The following is an 18,073-nucleotide window of genomic DNA, read 5'->3' as shown; positions in this document are numbered from 1 at the left end:
CTAGGTAGGTCTAGCTGCATGACTGCTTCTTTATGAGTGAACATAGAGAACAAAGTGGGATATCTAAGTCAGAGAGGTGTGGGCATCTAGAATTTGACATCCCTCCTGAATACATCTAATTCTTTTCTCCCCAAGTGCTGCAATGCATGGCATAATTTGATTATGATTATGATAGCTGTGTGTAGAGAATTGCCTCTCTGCAAATACCTGTTGTGTCTTCATGTTCTATTAGACTTTCTAGAGACACAATGGAATTATTAGTTTCATAGTGACAGTTTCAGAAAAAAAAATTTATAGACATACTTTCATTTGTATAAATTGTCCCTCGGAAGAACTACTGTTTAGAGAAGGCCGCGACAATGGAGGTGTGGAGAAGGACTATAGCTCTATGGTGTCTCTTTTGTGTGTGAAGATGCCTTCCTGCATATTTCAAGCTTCATGGAAAAGGGCTGAAGAAATTAGTGGCTCTCTGTAGTTGCATATGCTAAGAAAGGGAAAGGAGGATAACAAGGAAGTGTGCAGATATACCAGCTTTGCTAATTCTGGTACTCTGCCCCCCACCCAATTCTTATCACTCGCTGTTTCTTAACCTACTAACTACAGTGACACTGATTTCTTCTAGCAGTCTTCAGACTTAAATAGTTAGCACATAGAGATTTTGGCACATTCCATGTTTCCCCAAGTGGAGAGAGGGTTCAGGGCTTTGGCACTTACCTGGCTTTGGTTTCCTTTTGGTGGAAAAATCGTTTGAGCAGTAGCTACTTTTCTGTGCATCCTCCAGCTGGTCCCAGAACTTCAATTCTAGTAGAAAAGAGAGTTGTGTGCCGAGAGAGCTGGAAAGCAGGGGGGAAATTGACATTTAGAGGGTGCTCCCCACTTATGCGATTTTTGCTTATGTGTGCAGGGGCCCAGAACGCAACCCCTGCATAAGTAGAGGGACACCTGTACATAAATCTAAACTGGGAGGAAGCTCACAGAATGCCCATGGGTAATATCAGCTGTGTGCAGAGTGGTCCTCTCAGGAGCTGGGCCTAGAAACCCTAAAAGGTGATGAGATCTAATTTGGGGGTTGGAGCTTAATTTCATCGATTGAGTTGAACTAACTGGCTAAATCTGTCATGGACAGAGGCGAGACAAACCTGAAGCTTGGCTTGACGGTCCTATGGTGATGTGCTAGGGCCCACTCTCATGTATGGCCCATGATGTGACAGTTGTGACAGAATGTCCTTTTGATGGGCACATCTGGCACTACTGTTGAGTGTTAGGCAAGGTGAGGAGAGACTTTACTTAGCTCAGACCTCCCCTCCTCTCCCTTCTTGATTCTCTCAGGACCATAGCTGGAAGGGCAGTCATTAGGCTTCTAGGAACTAAGCAGCAATCATCTGATAAACAAAGACTACTTCATCATTACGTTATATGAGCAGTGCAATGAACTGAAGTGAAGACGTGCACCTGTAAATGCAGTGAGCACCCATTAGGGAAGCCATGGCCCTTGTGTGTCTGCCCCATGCCACCAAATCTTCCTTCAAAGGTTAACAGCATTCACTACGACATGTAGTAGATATGCATTTCCTGCATAGTGGTTCTAAGTATTCAACAGTGTAGTACAGCTTTTCTCAACCTTTGGTCCCCAGCTGTTGTCCAGCTACAACTCCCATCATCCCTATGTTATGTTGGACTACACTTCCCATCATCTCTGACTACTGGTCCTGTTGGCTAGGGATGGTGGGAGTTGTAGTCAAACAGCACCTGGGGGGCCAAAGGTTGAGAAAGCCTGGTACTGAGTATCAGTCAGAGTCCCATTCCCCACCCCGCCCCCGCCCCCGTGTTATGTGGCATAAGATTTGCATGGTAAACATTCACTAATATAACAGAAATGAAAATACAGAAATTTTATCCTTTCTATCCTACCTAAAACAACTGCAGTTTTGCTGTTGGTCAGTTTGTTCAATAACATATTTTTCAGTTAATTATTCCATCATTGTAATATATGATAGGAATATCCGAAGCCTAATCTAGTTGTGATGAAAAGCTATGGGGATTTTTCTTCCATTTTTTAAATTTTTTATTTTACCAATAGCATCTCCCCCTCCTTCCCAGTTGCTTTTCTTTATGCAGGGGAAGAGATAAGAGCAGCACTGGGTTTGGGTGAGTGTGGGTGAGAAAAGCAGCCGCACCCTCTGGCACAGGCGCCAACTCTATGGGGATGAGACCCCACTGTCTTGAGGGGCTGGGCCCTCTGGGCCTCTCCGTGGCGGCAGAAGGCCTCGTTGGGCCTACTGCCTGGCGACAAGCCTCCCTGAGCCTCATGGCCTCCTCCCGATGTGTGTGACTTCACATGTGTGAAGTCACGCGGAACCCAGTCACGCGGAACCCAGTCACGCAGAACCCAGTGCCTCTGCCCTCTGGTGGTCCTCTGCTCTGAGAAAAATGTGTGAGCAGGGTCTAAGTGTATGCATTTCAACATCAGTATTCATAGAACAGTTTGATTTTGAGACCACTGAAATCCTGTTGTTGTTGAATTGCCAGTGCTACCTGGCAATAAGGGACGTGGGTGGCGCTGTGGGTAAAACCTCAGCGCCTAGGGCCTGCCGATCGCATGGTCGGCGGTTCGAATCCCCGCGGCGGGGTGCGCTCCCGTCGTTCGGTCCCAGCGCCTGCCAACCTAGCAGTTCGAAAGCACCTCCGGTAGATAAATAGGGACCGCTTACTAGCAGGAAGGTAAACGGCATTCCGTGTGCTGCGCTGGCTCGCCAGATGCAGCTTGTCACGCTAGCCACATGACCCGGAAGTGTCTGCGGACAGCGCTGGCTCCTGGCCTATAGAGTGAGATGAGCGCACAACCCTAGAGTCTGGCAAGACTGGCCCGTACGGGCAGGGGTACCTTTACCTTTACCTTTACCTGGCAATAACAGCAAATGAGATTGTTAGTAAAAATAGAAAAATAGTGCAAGGAGGCCATAGTGTTCCATATGCAGCTTGTATTGTGTACCATGTGTGGTGCTGTCCATCTGTTTTTAAATATGTATTTTTCCTAGTGCTATTTTTAATAAAACCAATCTATATATAAATGTCACTTCTTAGGTACTGTGAACCCCACCAAATGTTGCTGTCCTTTTGCACTGAAGATGGCAGCATGTCAGCTCCTCCTGGAGATCACCACATTCCTTCGAGAGACCTTTCCCTACATGCCCAGGCCGCGGACGGAGCCTCTTGTGGTGAGCAAAAGGCAGGAATTTACTTTGGAGACAATCTAGGACAGGGAAAAAGAAAGAATAAGCACAAGTTGCAGAATTGGAGGGGGAAACCAGAAAATCATCTGAGTAGCTGAAGAAATCTATTGTTAAATTCTTGTCAGGCTGCCAGAAAGGCCCCTCCGTCTGTTGTCTGATGCTGTAAGCAGACCAGGCACAATGCTTGCAGTGATTACCGTATTTTTCGCCCTATAGGACGCACTTTTTCCCCTCCAAAAATGAAGGGGAAATCTGGGTGCGTCCTATGGGGCGAATGCAGGCTTTTGCTGAAGCTTGGAGAGCGAGAGGGGTCGGTGTGCACCGACCCCTCTCGCCCTCCAGGCTTCAGGAAGACACCCGCAGCCTAGGCAGCCCTGTGGGAGGTCCCGCAGGGCTGTCTAGGCTGCGGATAGCAGCCTGCCGCCCGGTGGGCGGGGCGCCCTGAAGCAGAGCGCCCCCCGCGCCGGGCAGACATCCGCAGCGTGGGGAGCCTTGCAGGAGTTCCCTGCAGGGCTCCCCACGCTGCGGATAGCAGCCTGCCGCCCGGTGGGCGGGGCGCCCTGAAGCAGAGCGTCCCCCGCACCGGGCAGACATCCGCAGCGTGGGGAGCCTTGCAGGAGTTCCCCGCAAGGCTCCCCACGCTGCGGATAGCAGCCTGCCGCCCGGCGGGCGGGGCGCCCTGAAGCAGAGCGCCCCCCGCGCCAGGCAGACATCCGCAGCGTGGGGAGCCTTGCAGGAGTTCCCCGCAAGGCTCCCCACGCTGCGGATAGCAGCCTGCCGCCCCGTGGGGGGGGCGCCCTGAAGCAGTGCGCCCCTCGCGCCGGGCAGACATCGGCCAGCCCCACAAGCTCGAGGGACAGCAGGGAGGCGCAGCGCTGCCATCCCGCTGTTCCTCGACCTGGTTCGGTTTCCCTGACCTGCTTTTGGGGGGAAAATAAAGGAAATTTTTTTTCCCTTTATTTCCCCCCCCCCAAAAAAAACTAGGTGCGTCCTATGGGATGGAGCGTCCTATGGGATGAAAAATACGGTAACTTTATTGCTCCGAGGTCAAAGAGTTAGCACCCAGCACTTCCATCAGTTAAGCAGGTCAGTTGCAGAAGCTAAAGTTCCTGCCCCTTCTGGCCCCTATTCATCCTCCCTCCATGCATTTTCTTTCATTGTGACTCAGCTTTTCTTAACTGTTTCAGCTTTTTCTGGACTCTTCGTTCCTGTGCTGAGGGTGGGGATGGGGAACGAGTTGAGTCAGTACAGTACAGTACAGTACAGTGGGGATGGGGATGGGGAACGAGCTGTATTGCAGAGCAGGAGACACAGCTCCTCTCCTTCTCTATCAGTGTCTGTGGCTCCCTACCTCAAGACTCCCCCTTTCACCAGCACACTCTGCCGATGAGTCCTCTCTGTCCTGCCAGTCGGAACCTGGCTCAAAGTCCCCTTACCCCACAGGTGCCTCCTGGACCACTGGCTGCCCCCACTCTTCCTCATCCAACCAGTCCCTGACAATTCATGAGAAGCGAACAGACTCTCTCACCCACTTGGCGGGTGGGTGGTTCAGCGGGAGAGGAGGAGGAGGCAGAGGACTGGAGGGGCAGCATTTTCTTCTTTGCCTCTAGCAGCAAAATGACCTGGGCCAGCCCTGATCAGTGTGGTGTAGGAGACAGTGTATGTACTTGGAGCTAGGGAAACCTGGATTCAAATCTCTGCCACACTGTGAAACTCACTGGCTAACACTGGGCACAACCATCATCATCTTCATCTTCATCATCATCATCATTATTATTGTAGTTTCTACTCTGACTTGCAGGGCAAGTGATCACAACAGCAACTTACAATAAACATGTGAAAAGCAATGCAACATTGCATAAGTAACATTTAATAAAAACAGTATCAAGTAAAATTATATATAGGTGGCTGGCAATAAAATGCATTGTCAACTTAACCTATTCCTTGTGGTTACTACCAGGGTAAATTGAGGTGTCCCTATGTGCACTGCTCTAAGCTCCTTGATGAAACAAGTGAGAGGTTAGAAGATACAAATGGAGAAAACAACCTTTCTGATTGAGTTTATTGGTCTTTTCCTTAACATTAGAATAAAACTTGGTACCCATGATATTCACGTGCTTCTGTGGTTCATGTAATATTTTAGGACCTGGAGAGTTGCAGGTTGCGTTTGGACCCTGAGATGGATCGGCACAGGTATGAGAGGAAGATCAGCTTTGCTGGGGTTCTGGATGAAAATGAAGATTCAAAAGATTCCTTGCACAGCAGCAGTCATACCCTGAAATCTGACACAGGTTGTGAAGAGAAGAAAGGTTTGTTGCCTACTAAAGCTTCAAACTTTTTCCAGGTCTGTTGTTTAGCGCTGGACTTCTATGTAGCTATGGAACCACAAGGCTGAACCATCACTAGCCCCAAAATATGTTTACTCTTAAGGCATAACTCACTGTGGTTGCTAAAGCCAGCAGAGTGTCTATCATTGTAATGCCATTTCATGCACACGTGCGCATGCACACAAAAACAGCCTCTTGGTTCAAGTGTTGCAATACAAAATACAATTAACAGTTACTTATACAACACTATTTTGGACAATAAGTAATAGTTCAGGGTATGAGATGTAGCATAGAAAATTGAGACAGCAAGCTGTTTACTTTTTTGAAGTCTCACAATGTAGAAATTAGGGATTTCAAAGGAGCAGCAGGCTTTGCTGCCATGAAGAACCGTAAGTCTTTGGAGACACTGACTATATTATTTGGCTGCTTTCTTGAGACACCAGCAAGTACCTGGCAAATCACTCTTCCTAGCTCGAATCTGTTTGAAAACCTGGTTTCCAAACATCCTGTCTCTTTCATACACTTCTGTATATGACAGATGTCTGGTGCACAAGATAACGAGGCAGCTATAATTTGTTCCTACCTATTGCTTCCAGTCATCCCTGCCATGATTTCTGTCCTTCCAAGATAGCAGAACCCCACTTAGAAGGATATAACTCAGTCTTAAACTCCTCAGCACGGGACTTCACAATGCATGAAACCAGATGCAGCCCTTGAACCATATATGGTGACACTGCCCCTGCCCCCTGTCCAAGGGCTTGATAAACCTGCCTTGGGAATTGCAGAAACAGGGTTTGCTCATCTTATTAACTCACAAGTTGTACAGTCCCGCCCTACAATTCTCAAGTAAGTACTTAAGTAGAGTACACTTTCAAGTTAATGCTTAAGATCTCCACCAGTGTAGGTTCAAATATTCTAAAACTCTCCATGAGTATGGTTGCATGGAGTAGTAACACCAGACTCAGCACTACCATGCTGATGAAACACCATTGCCTAATAGTGGTTTGTGTAAACACTGAAACCCATTTAATACCTGTTGCATTTGGGCAGATCACCAGGAAGCAGTGCTTGACGAACATGGTCATCCTGGTCCAGACATTACTTCCTCCACACAACTGTGGCCATGGAGATGTGTCCCTAGTTTCTTTGCCTCTGAACTGGCACAGTTAAGCTGTTGGCTTTGCCAGAATAGCTTTTTTAAACCAACAGAGAGATCCTGTTTTATGGCAGTGAGCAATGAATTTCTCTTATTTATTTATTTTTTGTCACAAGTCTGTTCATTGTAAATTTTTTGAAAGCATCACTTTGCCTGTGATTGGCTTCTGATTTACATAGGAAATTGGTTTCTAATCTCTGTGAAGTCATCTTCTCTTGGCAGAATTGCATACTATATGTTTTATCTTTCTTTCACGTTAGTAGATACTGTTGATATCCTATCATCATTACAGATCCCCAATCAAATCAAGTAAAAGAACCCCAGGTGCTTCTTTCATTATGTTATTTGCATACATTACAGGTTTTTCAAAATCTGCATAACACCAATTTATTTAAAGATATAATTAAATATTCTAAATATAGCTACATTGAGCTGCATCAGTGGTATAGTATCTGTGTGCTTTTTACATTATTATTTGCAAATTCCTATGAGTCTCTTCCATGTTTACAGATGTACTTGAAGATGACTTGCATGGATGAGTAGCATACACACCTATCTTTCTAATAGTCTCTTTGAACAATAGGTGTGCTATGGAACCTTTTTGGTGTATTTATTATCCACATCAGTTGTTCTCACGCAGCTCTCTATGAAGATACCATATGTAAAACCATACAGAGCAACAGTGCAAATTCAGTATGCAAATTATACGTGGCATGGCATAGCATTGCAGGTGTTTTGGGCATAGTCACATCATGTGAGTTCATATCGCAAAAGCAACACGGTTCAGTGCAAGATTATTTCTTTTACTAGCCAGAGAGAGAGGTGGGGAGATTTGTACCTGGTCAGATCATTTTTCCAGCCCAGACTTGTAATGGTTTTCTGAGAACCCAGGCAGTCGTCTTTCACAATCAAGCTACTTGTGATTTTCTCCCACCCCCTTTCTTCTTCTTTTTTTGTTAGACAAGCCCATGCTTGAATTTGGGACCAGAGCATAGGCTAATATGATAGAGACTATCAGTAGTAGTGACTTGTATGAATTTCTGGAGGTTTGCAATACTCAACTCTACTTTGAGATGAGTTTCATAGCCTCTGAATTATTTTCCAGCTCAGGTTTTAATCTGAGCTGGAGAAAAAATACATGGGAGGGAAGGAGCAGGATTTTGATTTCCTCAGAAATAAGTGGAACTTCCTCATGAGTCTGACGGAGTAACTGGTGTGAGCTAGGAGAAACTCACCCAGTTCAGTACTGGCCACTAATTCTCTTGAAGGCATCACAACACTTTCTGTGCATGTGATTCTGGAAATGCAGCCAGATTTCTAGAATCTACCTTTCCCATCATTTTAGCATTGAATTTTTCTCTTCCTAGCATAGCTGCTCACATTGTTTAGTTCTGAATTAATTATCAATTGCCTATTTTTACTAAAATTACCCAACAAGGCAACATAAGAATAGAAAGTAACAATAAAAATGTATATAATGTAAATTCAGTAAAATAGATCAGTTCAGCAAACACACATCAGAATGTAATACAATCATGCTTTCAGTAAAAGGAGCTTTAATGTGTTGCTTAACAATTGCTAAAATGCAGTCCCATGTAAAAAAAACCTGTTCAGAATTTTGTTGTGGCACAAGGGATTTCTGTATGTAAGATTAGATTGCAGATGGTAGATTGTTAGTAAGATGCTTTATGACACTTTGGAATTGACTATGATGAACATATTCAATTGTTTTATAATTTAAATTATTCTTTTCTCAAATTTAAAGGTAACAACATTTGCAGATCTTGACAAAGGCATCTCTTGTTATTGTTCAGCTAAAATCTGTTATCTGATTTTTCTCATCTGCAGTGACAAGGACAGGCTTCAAATCACTTTGAAAACCATTAACCTGTTTCTTCCTTTCACACAACATTCACCTCACTTGTATGATAATAACTTTTCATTGATTGGGCAACCAAGGTGTGTTTTTAAAACTATGCAAAAGCTATGTTTTTACAGTCACTGAAAGGTGGGTCCTAATGTAGATATACTAGTTAGGGCTAATTAGTAGTCTTGGAAAATATATTTATTATTGTGAACTAAGCCGTGTACTTTACTACCACAGTGTTGTCTATTGTAGATTATTTGGGGGAAGTCATGACCAGCTAGTATAAATCTTGCACAGCAATGCAAGACTGAGTCAATAGATGACATTGCATGTCATACTCTCGCTCCCATTTTTTAAAATTGATGTTTTTTTGGTCTGGATAAATAGGAATAACAGTGACATATTTTGTAAGGTTGTTAGCCAGTGCAATGCAAATTATAAAGCAATTGGAGCATTTTACATTCCGATCAGCATACAGAGGACTATAAGTTTTACTCAGTTTGTTGTGCCTTGCTCATATTAGTGTCTGCAGGATGCTGCTGTTGTTGTTCTTGTTGTTGTTCTTGTTGTTAACATGTTTCCTAGAAATAGTTTTTCATTACAGGAGATCTTAACCAGCACTAACCATCAAGCAAACTGGATTTTAGCTTCCAGTCCATCACAAAACAATAAAGACTTCTGCCTTGTAGTTTCTTAAAGTCGTTGCTACAAAAACCTTTATCAACTAGACATGACTTTTTTAGGAGTATCAGATGAAGAGGACTGTGGTCCAGAATGAATATTTTAGGTTTTTTAAGGCACTGCTCAAAATTCTTTGTGATTATCTTTCTGGCAGTGTATCACATGACCTGTTTCCAAGTCATTCAAAAATATTCCCCTAATTGTGGTAGCTCTAAAATGCAAACACAGTTAAATGCAAAACATAACTAAGACAATAATGCTAGAGCCTGGAACACCTCTGAGCAGAACTGCGCATTCAACATGGCAGAGTGTCAGTGTGTCTAGAAATCAGAAGGATACTCCCAAACCCACTTTTTGTTGAATTTAGACATATCTCTTCTCACCACTGCACATTTCTCTGGCCTGCCCCTGCTCAAAAAGTGACAGCTATCATTTATCTACATTGCACCTGTGCAGTATGTTCATCTTAAGTAGATGTTCAGTTAAGTGTTGCAACATTTGGACTTGCATAATGTCATGTACTGCCTTAAAGCTGAGTGGAAAACAATGTGTAAATGACTGGTGCTTCAAACCATTCCATATCTTTGTGCTCATTTAAAAACACACACACACACACACACACACACACACACACACAAAACCTCAGCATCCACAGATGTCTTTAATGCCCAAAAGCTGCTGAAAGGAGTTGGACTACATGTTATTGCTTTTTCTGTAAAATTCTGGTGAAGTTTAATATACAAAAACAGCGATCTGCTCAAAGGTAATACCGAAACTGGGCAAGCAAAGTAGACTCTTAGCTTCAGAAATCAGGCTGCCTATTTACAATCATGAATGCTGCATGATTGAACACCGTGATTCTATAACAAGATTTAAACAACCTTCTGCTAGCAGGAGGATAGGTTTGCCCCTGGCATCTTGTCTACAACTCAGTCATTGGTAGCCAGCAATTGATGTAGATGCAATGGTGTAAATCAGGCATGGCCAAACTTGGCCCTCCAGCTGTTTTGGGGCTACATCATCCCTGACGACTGGTCCTATTAGCTAGGGATGATGGGAGTTGTAGTCCCAAAACAGCTGGAGGATAGAAGTTGTCTCTCGTCATATTGCTGAAGAATAAATCTGGAGCAACATGGGGTTTTTTGAGGGGGGTGGGGGGAGCACAAATTGTAGCTTTGATTGTTTAGCTATGGGGTTTCCAACAGTGCCTCTTGCACAGCATTTTCATGATACTAATGACTCAATTGAAGGATAATAATTAATCTGAGTAACAGGCAAGAAATGTGTCACATCTTTGCCAAGGTATCCCTTACTGGATGATTAATAGAGCTGCATTGGCATTGGCTTTGGAGGGAGCCTCTTGCCGGTCTTCCTTGAGAGAAGGAAAGGCTCTGCAATGCAGGATGGGGGGATGGAGGGGTAGGAATATAACTATATATACATCTCTATATTTAAAATACAATTATAATTTTTAAATGGGGAAACCTAAGGGGGGAAAAGTCCTTTCTTATTCTTTTAATACAGTTCCCAGCAGGAAGATCAGGATAGGAGGCTCCCGCTTGCTCCAGATTAAAGGAACCCGCAGTTTCCGGGTGAAGAAAGGGGGTTCCCTGTCCAGCATTCGCCGGGCCGGCAGCCTAAAGAGCACCAAGTTATCACGTCAGGACTCAGAGTCTGAGAATGAGGAGCTGCAGCTGTCCCACAGCAGGGACACTGTCACTGACATAGGTAACATAGATGAGCTGGGCTAAAAAGGGAGCGGGATGATGAGGCAGCATCTTGAGCCTGGAAGCAACTCAAGCAGGTCTAGGGAAGTAGGAAAAGGGCTTGTAGGCTAGGCAGACCCTCCAGTTATTTCAGCTGAAGTAAGGAGAAGTTCACACTTTTTGCATGATTTAAATACATGGCAAGAGCAGAGATTGAGTCCTTCCATTGGTACACGAGGTAGTCAGATCTGTTCCACTCTAAGGATGCTAAGTTTTAAAAATCTAAACGTTTGGTGCATGGACTCACTATACAGGCATTTTCCTGACTGCCAACCCGATGCATGCCATGCTTAGAAAGGTACCGTATTTTTTGCTCTATAAGACTCACTTTTTCCCTCCTAAAAAGTAAGGGGAAATGTGTGTGCGTCTTATGGGGCGAATGCAGGCTGCACAGCTATCCCAGAAGCCAGAACAGCAAGAGGGATTGCTGCTTTCACTCTGCAGTGATCCCTCTTGCTGTTCTGGTTTCTGAGATTCAGAATATTTTTTTTCTTGTTTTCCTCCTCCAAAAACTAGGTGCGTATTGTGGTCTGGTGCGTCTTATAGAGCGAAAAATACGGTATATATAAAAATACCATATATTATATATCTATATAGCATATATAATAGCTGTGGTATTTTATATATATACATATATATATATACATATCTCAGTATTATGTACTGTGCATATAGCTGTATATATACAATATGTATATATTATGCTGTGTATGAGATATAAATATATGTGTGCTTGTGAATCTCCAAAATATTAGTTCCCAAAGATTTCACATACAGAAAAGTCAGGAACAGATAAATCCTGCACTTGAATCTCCTTTACCCTTCTGGTCTCAGTGGCATTGCCCATGCTCTTTTCTTCCACAGGGAAATTCGAGTTCAGCCAGCTACATATTCATTTAAAGAAAGGGCAGGGAAGAACTAATTGGGAGTAAGCCATGTCTCTTACTAAGCCAATCCTAATGTTACAATCTCCAATACTCAGATTTTGTGCTAAAGGTCTGGCAAATTGGAAGGCCCATTTGGCAATAAATACATCCAGGAAACTCTGGGGTCAGAGAGAGCCCTCCCCCTGCCTTTGTCCTCTAGCTTTTGTCAGGATTTTTCCCCCTTTCATTCCCAGGCGTTTTAGAGTCCTTTGATGGGACCTCGTAGGGCTGTAGCCTGTATGTGGCAGCAGTAGTTATAGCAAAAGTGCTGCCGCTGCAGGACCATACATTGGGTGTTGTTTTTTAACCACAGAGCCCAGTCAATGCAGATCACTGAAACCAACAATTTTGCAGCATCTTGACGATGCAAGAATTCTCCTTCTCTTTTCTTAACCCTCCCCTCTTCCAGAAAAGGGAGTAATGTTTATCCCTGATTAGTTGTTCTTTCAATGGCTGTTATGAATTATGCTTGTAATTTCCAGCCCAGCGGATAATCGGGGCCTTAGAAGAAGGTTGGTTTGGGAATGAGAATAAGGGGAAATGTCTGACATTTGTTGAGAATAGCCAATGTTACTCCATCAGTGTTTGGCTCATTAGGCTGGTATGCTAATGGCATGTCATTTCTGGCACCCTTTAGGACATGTAACATTAAGAAACTGGCCTGGATTACAAGCATATACCATAGTTTTTTTAAAAAACAAAACCACAGGAAGCATGGAAAAAACCAAACTACTTGGGTGTATCTTTTTTCTTTTGAAGAAGGAAGCCCTTGGAGTGCAAGTGAACCCAGTATAGAACCTGAAGTATTAAGCAGCACAGGCACCGAAGAGAACTATCACCGGAATATGTCTTGGCTGCATGTAAGTAGAGATCACTGGCGAGGTCCTAGAATCTCAGCTTGTTGCACACAGAACTCACAGCTGATCATCAGGGTAGAGTTATATGTTTTGGGGCTGAATGGTGACCCCCCCCCCCAGCTACTCCAGTGTTTGCTCTCCCCTTCACTGCCCAAAATTCCCATTGAGACAAGTTAAGGCATCACTTTTTTGGGACGCGGGTGGCGCTGTGGGTTAAACCACAGAGCCTAGAAGGTCGGCAGTTCGAATCCCCGCGACGGGGTAAACTCCTGTTGTTTGGTCCCAGCTCCTGCCAACCTAGCAATTTGAAAGCACATCAAAGTGCAAGTAGATAAATAGGTACCGCTCCGGTGGGAAGGTAAACAGCGTTTCCGTGCACTGCTCTGGTTTGCCAGAAGCGGCTTAGTCATGCTGGCCACATGACCCAGAAGCTGTACGCCGGCTCCCTCAGCCAATAAAGCGAGATGAGCGCTGCAACCCCAGAGTCGGTCACGACTGGACCTAATGGTCAGGGATCCCTTTACCTTTAAGGCATCACTTTAAGAAAGTGTAAACCAGGCTTCCTCAACCTCGGCCCTCCAGATGTTTTGAGATTACAATTCCCAGTGTCCCTGACACTGGTCCTGCTAGCTAGGGATCATGGGAGTTGTAGGCCAAAAACATCTGGAGGGCCGAGTTTAAGGAAGCCTGGTGTAAACCCCCAAAGTAAAGAAAGGTAAAATTAAGTCGTTCCAGACCTCATGGCCAGATGTAAGTCAGCAACAAATCAGGTCCCATAAGTTTTTCATTCATTAAATATAGTATTTTTTCCACGCATTGAATGCTGAGCTGAGCTTATTTTGCTTTTCACTGATAAATTAATTTATAGCTATATTCAATATTTTCTTTGTGGTCTTTTCTTGGTACAAACATAGCCCTGTATCTCTACTGAAATATCTGGGCATACTTTTTGTTCCAGGTGATGATACTGCTATGCAACCAGCAGAGTTTCATTTGCACCCACATTGACTACTGCCACCCTCACTGTTACCTCCATCATAGTCGCTCTTGTGCACGCCTTGTCCGAGCCATCAAACTCCTGTATGGAGACACTGTGGATTCACTCAAAGAGAATAACTTGCTAAACAATGTGGCTAGGAGCAAAAAACAGAAAGAGGTAAGCAAGCTGACAAAATACTTCTTGGTTACACAAGCATTTATTCCAGTTAACAAAGCTACCTAATGCATATTAAACTATTGCATGGGCATTTCTCAGCTTTTCATAGCGTGCTGGCCAGGGAAACTTGTACTAGCATGATATTTGGATGTGAGATCAGGTTGCAGAAAAGGGTGGGTATTTCAGCTTATCTCATTCTCAGAAGTCATGTCACTCATGTCCTGAGAACCAAAGGGAAAGCTCCATAATTCATTTGTGTGTGTGTGTGTGTGTGTGTGTGTGTGTGTGTGTGTGTTAGTAATAGGCACCTTGTGAGATCAGTTTCCCCCAACAAGTAAGGTGGCCTCTAAAAACATTTTTAGAGCATTTCCCCCATCCAATTCTCTTTCAGTGTTCAGACAAGTCCTGCCTGAGAACACCCTCCTTGAAGAAGAGAGTGACAGATTCCAACCTTGAAGGAAAGAAGGATTCTGGAATGCTGAAATACATCAGGCATCAGGTAATGAGTGTGTCACCTAGAGGACTGACAGACTAGCTAATGGAACATCGTTTTTTTGTCTTTAATATATGTGTCCCCTTGAATTGGGCGGTCCACGTCATGTCTGTGAAGAACCCTTTAGAAATTAAATTTCATGGAATTAAATTTGTAATGCAATGAAATACAATATAAGAAATAAAAGAAGCAATTAAAATATAATTAAAAACATACAGTGCATTATAATTGTTACAACAGACAGGCTGGGGGCAGAATCATTAAATGGTCCACCAAGGTCTTCAGCAGTTTTCAAGTGGTCCGTGGTTGGTAAAGATTGGGAACTGCTAGATTAGGCCATTCTTGCAAGACTAAAAAATGCTAGCATTTTCTTCCTGTGCTGGTGTACTGGAACCAGGTAGGTTTAGTTTCTCTTAGTACTTGAAGGCAGGAGCTTTTAAGTTGCCTGATACGTGGCATGATTTGGCCCTGTGCCAGAGTCAGTCTTTTGGTCAGAGGTCGTCAGCCATATAATTATGGTTTTGGATACCAACTTGAGATTTACAGGTGTTAATGTAATTTCTGGGTTTTTTTCAGGCTTGTACTTCAGTGTCTGTTCATCTGTTTTTGCTATGTGTGCTCAGGACCCCTTTTTGTATTTTGGTTGACTTGCTGCTCTGGTTTGTCTGTATCTTGTGCTTAGGTTTGTGTGTTTTCCTCTAATTGGCCAGGAATTTTCCCTTTTCTGGAGTCACCAATTTAATTAATTCTGTGGTTGCCTCCATTCTTCCTTCTATTTCTGGTTGGCAGAATCATCTCCTTGGTGATTCCTTCTACAATTAATTCCCAGTGTCTAATTATTAATTAAAGTGATTTTCTACAGTTAATTCCCTGAAGTAATGTTTGTCACTGAGTTGAAAGATATGAATTGTTTGGACTAAGTTGGTCAGTGCACAGCTGTAGCCACATCTTGCACCCATTTTATTTGCCTTCAGGGCACTTGGCTGTGCTTGAGGTGGCCATCTTTATACTCGCTTTCACAGGTGCCATTAAAGTTCTATGAAGTTCTTTAGTCTCTATTTTGAATGCATCTTTTTGGGGTTCCACTGCTTCCACTCTTCATTGTTGTTCACTATTTGAACCACCCTCTGCCCAAACAGTACTCCCGGCTACCACCTAGGGGTGGCTAACACCCCAGAGGACAGGATCACACTTCAAAACGACCTTGACAGATTAGAGAACTGGGCCAAAACAAACAAGATGAACTTTAACAGGGAGAAATGTAAAGTATTGCACTTGGGCAAAAAAAATGAGAGGCACAAATACAAGATGGGGGACACCTGGCTTGAGAGCAGTACATGTGAAAAGGATCTAGGAGTCTTGGTTGACCACAAACTTGACATGAGCCAACAGTGTGACGCGGCAGCTAAAAAAGCCAATGCAATTCTGGGCTGCATCAATAGGAGTATAGCATCTAGATCAAGGGAAGTAATAGTGCCACTGTATTCTGCTCTGGTCAGACCTCACCTGGAGTACTGTGTCCAGTTCTGGGCACCACAGTTCAAGAAGGACACTGACAAACTGGAACGTGTCCAGAGGAGGGCAACCAAAATGGTCAAAGGCCTGGAAACGATGCCTTATGAGGAACGGCTAAGGGAGCTGGGCATGTTTAGCCTGGAGAAGAGGAGGTTAAGGGGTGATATGATAGCCATGTTCAAATATATACCGTATTTTTCGCTCTATAACACGCACCTGACCATAACACGCACATCGTTTTTAGAGGAGGAAAACAAGGGAAAAAATATTCTGAATGAAACAGTGGACGTATCATTTTTGTGATTCATGCTGTGGCCACAGACATGTGATCTGATGGTGAATTTGGGGTGACCCAATGCAAAAATCCTGAGAATCCCTGTGGATCCATGCTTTGTAACCACGTTTTTGCACCATTGCAGCCCCAGGCAACAGTGGGTGCGTGATTTTTTTGGGGGGGGACAGGCTGTAGCCATGGACATGCTATGTGCTCTGATGGTGAATTTTGGCTGACCCAATGCAAAGATCCTGAGGATCCCTGTGGATCCATGCTTTGTAACCACGTTTTTGCACCATTGCAGCCCCAGGCAACAATGGGTGTGTGATTTTGGGGGGGGCAGGCTGTAGCCATGGACATGCTGTGTGCTCTGATGGTGAATTTGGGGTGACCCAATGCAAAGATCCTGAGGATCCATGTGGATCCATGCTTTGTAACCACATTTTAAGTGGGGAGGGAAGGAAAAACACAGAAGGCTAAGAATGCAGGAGAGGGCTATAACGTGAGGAAAGGAAGGCAAAAGTTTTCCCCCACCCACCCACACAAGCCAGCCACTGTTTAAGGATTTCATCCTTTTAAATGGAAGAAAGCATATTTGAATGCTGTGTGTCTCCAAAAACAAAAAGCAGGAAGTCAAATCAGAATTTTAAGCCGAACCTGTAATCTCTCTTCCCTTCACAAACATTGTTCCCTCCGGAGCAGGGACAGGATAGAGCGACGCTCTGCTTTCCTCTCTACTTGCCTGGAGGGGAGGGGCTTTCCCTGCTCTTTGTTCCGTTTGAGCAAACACAGCAACGAAACAGAGCAGGGTGGGCAGTAAGACCCTGAGGCAGAATGCAGGGAAGCTGCCACTTCCTCTCTTCAGGCTTCCCTTCTCCCTGAAGCGCGGTTTGATTTTTGCCTTATTTTTCGGCTACAGGGACCACACATTCGCTGCATAACACGCACAGACATTTCCCCTTCCTTTTTAGGAGAAAAAATCTGCGTGTTATAGAGCGAAAAATACGGTAAAAGGATGTCACATAGAGGAGGGAGAAAGGTTGTTTTCTGCTGCTCCAGAGAAGCGGACACGGAGCAATGGATCCAAACTACAAGAAAGAAGATTCCACCTAAACATTAGGAAGAACTTCCTGACAGTAAGAGCTGTTTGACAGTGGAATTTGCTGCCAAGGAGTGTGGTGGAGTCTCCTACTTTGGAGGTCTTTAAGCAGAGGCTTGACAACCATATGTCAGGAGTGCTCTGATGGTGTTTCCTGCTTGGCAGGGGGTGGGACTCGATGGCCCTTGTGGTCTCTTCCAACTCTATGATTCTATGATTCTTTGATTCTACCATCTCAATTCCCAGTTCCCATCTTTTTGATCCCAGCTGCCGTTTGAGTTCCTGCCTTTTAAATTTCATATACCATTATGCCATTGACTTCCACCCTCGTGTGTGCCCACGAATTGTCGTCCAGGTCCACTGCTGCAGCAGCAATGTGCAAAATTATTAAAGATAAGCCCACTGTGTGCAAATGTAAGCTGTCTTTGCTTCCTGGACCCCTGTAACAACCACAAGACTCTGTACCTGCAGAAATATTCTAAGTGACCCTGCCTGTCCCAGGGCACTGTTTTTGCATGCATGCCCCTGGAAAGAATGTGTGATAGGTTGTATGATTTCACATCCACTTGTATGCATCACATAACATGGGAAAAGGTCTTTATAGTAGTAGGTACGTCGGTCTTAATTTCAGATTGTTGAGTTTGAGCCCCACGTTGGGGGAAAGATTATTGCATTGCAGGGGGTTGGATGAGATGACCCTCAGGATCCCTTCCAATTCTGATT

The 18,073-nt window shown here is 44.2% G+C and overlaps 1 protein-coding gene across 13 annotated transcripts in view; it reads left to right on the top strand.

Annotated features, from left to right (window-relative positions):
• UNC80 (unc-80 homolog, NALCN channel complex subunit) overlaps window positions 1-18,073 on the top strand; it is a 162,411-nt gene that overhangs the window by 80,542 nt on the left and 63,796 nt on the right. For 8 of the 13 annotated variants that reach the window (XM_083471260.1, XM_083471256.1, XM_083471254.1 and 5 more), the window contains exons 25-30: window positions 3,085-3,218; window positions 5,377-5,542; window positions 10,789-10,992; window positions 12,716-12,816; window positions 13,772-13,969; window positions 14,361-14,468. In XM_083471260.1, coding sequence (XP_083327386.1) covers window positions 3,085-3,218; window positions 5,377-5,542; window positions 10,789-10,992; window positions 12,716-12,816; window positions 13,772-13,969; window positions 14,361-14,468 — 911 coding nt within the window. The remainder of the gene's footprint in view (window positions 1-3,084; window positions 3,219-5,376; window positions 5,543-10,788; window positions 10,993-12,715; window positions 12,817-13,771; window positions 13,970-14,360; window positions 14,469-18,073) is intronic. The other 5 variants (XM_083471252.1, XM_083471249.1, XM_083471251.1 and 2 more) reach the window with 3 other exon arrangements.

The sequence above is a fragment of the Podarcis liolepis genome (genome assembly GCF_965112155.1).
Source record: "Podarcis liolepis genome assembly, chromosome: 1".
Classification (NCBI taxonomy): Eukaryota; Metazoa; Chordata; class Lepidosauria; order Squamata; family Lacertidae; genus Podarcis; species Podarcis liolepis.
This window is presented reverse-complemented; position numbering and strand designations above follow the sequence as displayed.